The sequence below is a fragment of the Coregonus clupeaformis genome, chromosome 35 (genome assembly GCF_020615455.1).
Source record: "Coregonus clupeaformis isolate EN_2021a chromosome 35, ASM2061545v1, whole genome shotgun sequence".
NCBI classification, from domain to species: Eukaryota; Metazoa; Chordata; class Actinopteri; order Salmoniformes; family Salmonidae; genus Coregonus; species Coregonus clupeaformis.
Window position 1 is genome coordinate 27,479,597 of NC_059226.1, and position 7,500 is coordinate 27,487,096.

Sequence of the window (7,500 nt, forward strand, 5' to 3'; positions counted from 1 at the left end):
TTCTGTATTACACTGCATTACATTACACATGCTACTGCTGTACAATACATTAACTGCTGCTCTACTCTTATAGTAGACGTTTTACCTGTTATCCAATTTATAACAGAGGCCTGTATGTTTGATTGATCGTGTGATTCTCTTGTACTATACAGGCCTATATGACACGTGCAGGGTCAAATGATTATTCTCCATTTTACAGTGGAAGGGAGAGAATTACAGTTACACTTCTCTGCTCTTTACACAATCACCATACATTTCCCCTTACACTAAACCTATTAAAAGCATTCTATATATATTTACCATATAGTGTATTACACCTATTTGATTCATAAGCTACAGTACAACCAATGCTAAAAAAGGGCGGTCTATTTACACACTACAACACAGCATACTTTGCATTGATCGTACACCACTGTATGTATTTTATTCGGATGCACAACAGACATGTCAAGGAACACATATGCTGCAGAATAATAGCAATCATTCATATGTAGAAATACATCATACATACTATGATATCACACACAGGATGATTTCACACTATCAAATTACCGCTTCCACATAGCCAGATATATCACACTATACTGAACCATACACAGCCAAGGCTCATACAGCCATAGTAACATTACAGTGAAACCTAGCCGAGATATGTCACAAAAACATTACTTCTTCTTCTATTACTCCGACCCACATTTCAGAGATATACTATGAACATGAGGAACACTACAAAGCAACTAGCAGCCTTAGGAAATATTACAACAACATTTCAATGAAGCATCCACAGAGAGATATCAGCCATACAGTGCATGCACACACTCACTCACTCACTCACGCACACGCACACACACACACACACACACACACACACACACACACACACACACACACACACACACACACACACACACACACACACACACAAACACACACACACACACCCACACACCACTGCACTGCGCTCCACCAGCAACTAGAATGATTATTAACACATGACATGATATATCTCAGCCTAAAGAAATCCTATACAGTACACACATATACTACAGGCTAGTGGTTATCTTTCCCACATGATTCTCATTAGTCAGTACACTGGTAGGCTAGAAGATATTGTCCCCATTTAAAGTGTTGGGATTACAGTTTTTTACAATCACTTTGGCACTAATTTCAGAACCTTGACGTCATTTTTCAAAACTCTAGACACAAAACTCAAAATGGTCATTACTTGTAACACAGGCTGTCCAATGTTCAAAACATTGCATTGCATTGTATCTTTAAAGAAATCTTGCACTTGCACAATCATTGGTTCAAAAAACTAATTTATTGTGAAATACCAATGAAACGTTAATTTAGATCACCCACACACAAGCAACCGATAGTTTCACTGTGTCATTGTTCGTACAATCATTAAATATTGTAGTACAAAATAGGTGATACATGTTTCATTATGGTACTACATGTAAATACATCCCTGTAAAAGTACTGCAGTAGTAGAGAGAATACTACAGACACAGTGGAATCATTGAAAAAAATCTGAAATATATTGATGAAAAACAATACAGTACTGTAAAACATCAAATGCAGTGTTCCTCAACTTGCTTGCTTGTACTGTAAAAAGCCAAACATAGGAGTGATTACTGTACTTCTACATTTTCATCAACTCTGTCTTGTGGTTTTGGCCACAGGTTCTCATCTACATCACAATGGATGTTTTCATTAGCCAAACATCTTGGAAAAAACCTTTGGCCATGGCGAATCCAGGCCTGACACTGGTCTGCCATGATGTCATTGCATGCGTCATCCATGGCCTGGAGAAGAGTGACTTGTTCATGAGGGCGCCTATCATAAACCTTCCATCTCCATGTGAAGAAAAATTCCTCAATCGGGTTAAGGAAAGGAGAGTATGGGGGTAAATACAGGGTGGTAAATTGTGCATGGGCCTGAAACCATGCTTGCACCATATGAGCATGGTGGAACCTGACATTATCCCACACAATGACATAGGTCACGGCTCCAGCTCTACAGGCCTGATCGAGCTCATCAAGGAAGGTTACAAGGGGACCATAGAAACGGTGTCTGATAAAGAATGATGATGAAATATTACATCCATAGATAATGTAGTCTAATTGGTTCATGCTCCACGCTAATTGGTGACAAGGAATCTCGTTACTTTGAAATTTTCATGATCTAAACATGGAATATTGTTTGTCTGTTTCCATACAACTATGCATTAAGAGCAATGCAACAGTTACTTATCATTTTGAGCAGTTGTATCAATTGATAGTTGGATAATTGTAATGAAATGAATAGACACTCATCTGAAATGTAATGTGTGAATTCCCTTTTGAAATAGTAGTACTTTGATGTTAAGTTGTGTCATATTGAACAGGTGACTTTTGTTAAATGAACAAATGATCTTAGTTTTATGTGTATTGTATCCAAGCAATTGAAAAAAGTGTTAGAGAGTTTTGAAAAATGTGCATTTTGATCATTGGTTGTGAGTTTTGTGTCTAGAGTTTTGAAAAATGACGTCAAGGTTCTGAAATTAGTGCCAAAGTGATTGTAAAAAACTGTAAAGGGGAAAGTTACCTGGATGTAAGCCCGACAGGTCCGCTCTCTCTTCTGGAGCTGAGAGGAGGGAGGACAATAGAATTACTGTACACTTCTATACTGTACTGTAATAGCAAGACAATGTCAATGACAAACTGCAAGTCTAGAGGGATTCTATACACTATGGGTCTGTTAGCGTGCATTTTTAAACACCCAGTTCAGTTTGTATGTGAGTGTGTGTGAATGTGTGTGTGTGTGTGTACATCTTTGTGTGTGTGTATATCTGTATGTTTGTGGTGTGTGTCTGCACATGTGTGTGTCTTCTACCTTGTTGTAGTTGCGTGCGGCTGACTCCTTGTTGCCGGGCCGCAGGGCCTGAAGCTGGGCATCCAGTATGTCCAGCAGCTGTTCCAGCAGACGCACTGATGAGCTGACATCACCAGCGTGGATCCGCCCCCGTGTGTGGTTCACCAACTCCCCAGCTATGTTGGCGGCATTCTCACCACTCTTTATCTACACACAGAGAGACACACACATTTCCACCACTAGGTACTACACTGAGGAGTGTGTGTTGGGGGTTGCTGATGGTTGACAGTGGTAAGTTGAGGGTGCAGAGTAGACTCAATAAAAATAATTGTAATTCCATTATCTTTAAATATACTTTAAATATACTCAATAAAAATAGACGTATTTCCATTATTTTGACCTTACTGGCCTTCCATAGGGTGAATGACTAACTATAGAACATGGAGGATGAAGAGTGGATGCATTTGAATATGGATCTAGTTGAAATGAGTCATTCTAATGAGTGAAAACCTTAGTGATATGGTGGAGATGGGTTTTAATCAGGAGAGCCTTGGAGACATGCTAATGGCAATGTACATATGGACACAGACACCCAGGGCCAGAGGCAGGGCCAGAGGCCCCCAACAGAGGGACTAGTAGAGGTGGAGGTCTTACCTTCTGGGCTACCTGGTTGACCCAGGGAGAGGTGCAGTTACTGAGGTCAGGGCCCCGAGGGTTCCACATGACCGGAGCCGCCAAGCACTGGAACGAGGCGATGCCTGGGAGGGCCAGGGAGGAAGAGAGGGATGGAGAGATAATAAGCATTAGGTATTGGGCAATTACAGAGGAATAGATTTTAAAGACAAAAAGAAAAGTGCAAAGAATACGATAGATAAAAAAGAGAAAATGAAATTAACTTTAAATATGCAATACTTTGAGTGGTTCAGCGGAGGAGAGAAAAGAGAGGGAGGAGGGAGGAGGAAGTGTGTGAGAGAAAATGGGGCAGAAGTGGAAAGGTGAAATAATGTGTAGGACAGAAATAAAAAGAAGGAGAAGGGAGGGAGGGGTAGGCTTTCAAATTAGTTGGCTATAAGAACATGGCTTTAAAGGAACACAAATTCACACAAACGTGCGCTACACACACACACAAACATCCCCCCCACACACACACACACACATACCCCTCCACTCACACACACACCAAAGACGGCGCCATCAGGCATCGTCTCTCATCTGCGAGAATAACACCTTGAGGGAGGGACCTCCCGCCACCCCTCGTTTTCAGCTAAGTTTTCTGTTTAGTTAGGCGAGTTCAGAGAGAGGACAACACACTGGGATCAACCAGGGAAGGGTCTTTCCACTGCCGTTACACAAACATCTCCAAACAGGGAACAACAGAAGAGAGGGGAGGAGAGAGAAAAGAGGGAGAGAGGAAGACAGAAGAAGGGAGAAGACAGAGAGACAACACAGCAGCAGAGGAATCAGAGCAGACGTGGCGTTGCATTTCATGTGCCCTCCTTTCCCTCTCTCCTCTCCTCCCTCTCTCCCTCCTCTCCTCCATCTAGCGCAGATTGGGTTTGAAAGCTCTGCCAAGACATGGCAATTAAGCCAGCTGTTAATTTAGCGTTACTGTTGTTGTCAGAGATGAGAGAGAGAGAGAGAGGGGGGGGGGGAGAGAGAGAGAGAGAGAGAGAGAGAGAGAGAGAGAGAGAGAGAGAGAGAGAGAGAGAGAGAGAGAGAGAGAGAGAGAACACAGAAAAGCAAAAAGAGATGGAGGGGAAGTGGTGGTAAAATATATTGTATTATTTTCTAGAACTAGAGAGGGATATTTTATGCTTGCATGTTTGGAGTTATAGAAGCTAGCATGAAGGGAGGTGTATCCTGTTTTGTTCAGTCTTTCATTTCATTATTCCACACTTTCACTTGGCTATCCCTGTTCCGCTGTGAGACGACTCTTTCATTTGGAGAGGCGAAGAGAGAAGGACGGGCTTTCATGTAGAGGGAGTCCTCTGGGACCCAGCCTGCTGCTGAGACCAACACTGGGACAGGAGAGGAGAGGGGGAGACAACACAGCCAGCCAGGGGAAAAACAAGAGCTGTAGCACAAACACACATACACACACACTGAAACAGAGAGACACTGGAAAACACCCACATGTGCACTCACACACGCAGAAATACACACACACATATGAATGTGTATTCACATGTGTACATGAGCGCGTACAAAAACTAACAAACCCCCCCACACACACGCACAACCACACACACCAATTCAAATAACCACACACGGATACATAGGAAACACACAGTGATAGTCCCGCTGAGCAGGTCAATCCTCACCTAGTGATCCTTTAGGACAGGGGCGGTCCACAGTCTCTCCTCTCTGGGTGGAGGGCCACTGCACCCCTCTGGCCACTCTGGACTCACACACTTGGGGCTCCGGGCCATGGACGGGCGGGCGGGGTGGCCGCTTGGTGACTGGTACGGTAGCTGTGATTGGCCGCAGGTCAGGGCCCTTGTTGATAGCGCCAATGGGGTGAGAGGTGGGGGCCAGGGGGCGGGTGGTAGCAGGACTAGAACTGGAGGTGAAGGGTCGGGCTGGAGTGGTGCTGGTCACCTGAGTGGTCGTCAGAGGGCCTGAAAGAGAGAGATACGTGGGGGGGGGGGGGATTGATTTAGTTTAGTTTAAAAACACACAATAAAGCACATTTATAAATAAAATAATTGAGGATGACAAAATAAAGTCAAAGATTCAAATAGAAAAAGAGTGAGAGACAAAAAAAAGGGAAATAAAATAAAACAGATAAAATGAAAGTTGGGAGAGGGGAATAGAGAAAGTCAAAGACAAAAACAGAGCATGAAGAAAAGAGAGAAAGGCACATAAATGTTGCATATCTCTCAGAAGTTCAGTTCAAACGTTTTCAGGATAATAATTATGGCACAAACTACTTTTGAGTATATCAAAGCTTTAATATATCTATATATTACCCTTTTAGTGTTCCTAACACTACCCCTCTCCAGAGAGAGCGAGGGAGAGAGAGAGAGAGAGAGAGAGAGCGAGGGAGAGAGAGAGAGAGAGAGAGAGAGAGAGAGACAGAGAGACAGAGACAGAGAGAGAGAGAAGGAGAGGGAGAGAGAGAGGGACCGAGAGAGACAGAGAGAGAGACAGAGAGAGAGAGAGTGCACGGCAAGAAAGGAAGAAGGAAGTAAATGATTGATCAAATGTATGACAGAAGTCGTTACTGACATTAACAACCAACTGTAATGCATCCATAAAAGTAACACATCCCAACTACAAAATCTCAACGGATAAAACACCCACTCTCCTCTAACCACACTGGGACAAGACACTCTCTCACTCTCTCTCTCTCTCTCTCTCTCTCTCTCTCTCTCTCTCTCTCTCTCTCTCTCTCTCTCTCTCTCTCTCTCTCTCTCTCTCTCTCTCTCTCTCTCTCTCTCTCTCTCTCTCTCTCTCTCTCTCTCTCTCTCTCTCTCTCTCTCAGGCCTGCGTAGCTAAAATATTCACCCAAAACACAATGGATAATTAATCTGAAAATGCAAGGCAAGTACAAGTGGGCGAACAGGTGGTGTTTTGCATTTGTGCAAATATCCCACTACAACTGACATCAATGGACAAGTTATACCAGAAATAAAGGTACACTGTACACACACATCTCAAGACTCTATGCGTTGACTCACCAGTGGTGGGGTCCGGTGGTCCGAACTCCAGTGGGTATCTCAGAACATTATAGTTGTTCCAGATGTAGAGCTGGTTGTCTCTGGGGTTATAGTCCACGGAGGAGACGTACTGGTAGGGGTTAGGGAAGGGGATGTGGACGGGCTCCTCCCGGGCACGGTTAGTGTTGTAGGCGTAAAGGATCAGGTCCCCGCCGGCCTCACTGTCGTCGTCCTGGTAGACGCTCCGCACGGCGTAGAGCACGCCGCACGCCATGAAGGCGTTGGACGCCAGCCGCTTGTCGAAGCTAGTCTCCCAAGTGCCCTCAAAGCGCAGGGTGTACGGGTTCACCTGGGAGGAGGAGGAGGAGGGGGGAGGGGATGAAGGTAACCATACTCAAACTACAGAAGAAACTGTAGAATATCACCGATTCTTAAACTTTCCATCCTGGTGTTATGGTGATAAACACAAAAAAGTGTATTTATGACCTTTTCTCTCCTCAAATATACAAACAAATCAATTAGGCCGACTTTAGTTGAGCTTAGAAATGTCCACTCCACCTCCATCACCCTCTTACTCTCCTCCCTCTTCTATTCCCATCATCCTCCTCTCCTCTCCTCCACCCACCTGGCTGACCACCAGTCGTCCGTTGTTGGACTCGGTGGCATAGATGACCCACAGCCCGTTCTCGTCCACCGCCAGGTCGATATCGCTCTTCCCACCCCAGCGGTAGGGCGATGTGTCGTGGTAGTTGGCGTTGGCGATAATGGCCTCGCCGCTTTTGATGCGTGTGCGCAGGTCATACTTGACCATGTTGCGTGTGCGCTCCTTATTGTAGAACACGGCGCCATCGTACACCACGAAGCCTGTGCCGTCAACACGGTTCGGCAACCTATAGGAGGGGAAGAAGTGGGTGGTCAGAATATAACAAGAGAAGCAATAACCAATGAGCTTTTGGGCTGTGACCGGCTCAACCCATAAGCACATGTC

At 44.5% G+C, this 7,500-nt stretch overlaps 1 protein-coding gene across 1 annotated transcript in view; it reads right to left on the minus strand.

Annotated features, from left to right (window-relative positions):
- Positions 1–7,500, minus strand: part of LOC121551323 (adhesion G protein-coupled receptor L1-like) — a 138,677-nt gene that overhangs the window by 17,641 nt on the left and 113,536 nt on the right. The window contains exons 6-11 of the mRNA XM_045211162.1: positions 7,138–7,402; positions 6,534–6,861; positions 5,175–5,471; positions 3,508–3,611; positions 2,875–3,060; positions 2,587–2,625 (exon numbers count right to left, since the gene is read on the minus strand). Coding sequence (XP_045067097.1) covers positions 2,587–2,625; positions 2,875–3,060; positions 3,508–3,611; positions 5,175–5,471; positions 6,534–6,861; positions 7,138–7,402 — 1,219 coding nt within the window. The remainder of the gene's footprint in view (positions 1–2,586; positions 2,626–2,874; positions 3,061–3,507; positions 3,612–5,174; positions 5,472–6,533; positions 6,862–7,137; positions 7,403–7,500) is intronic.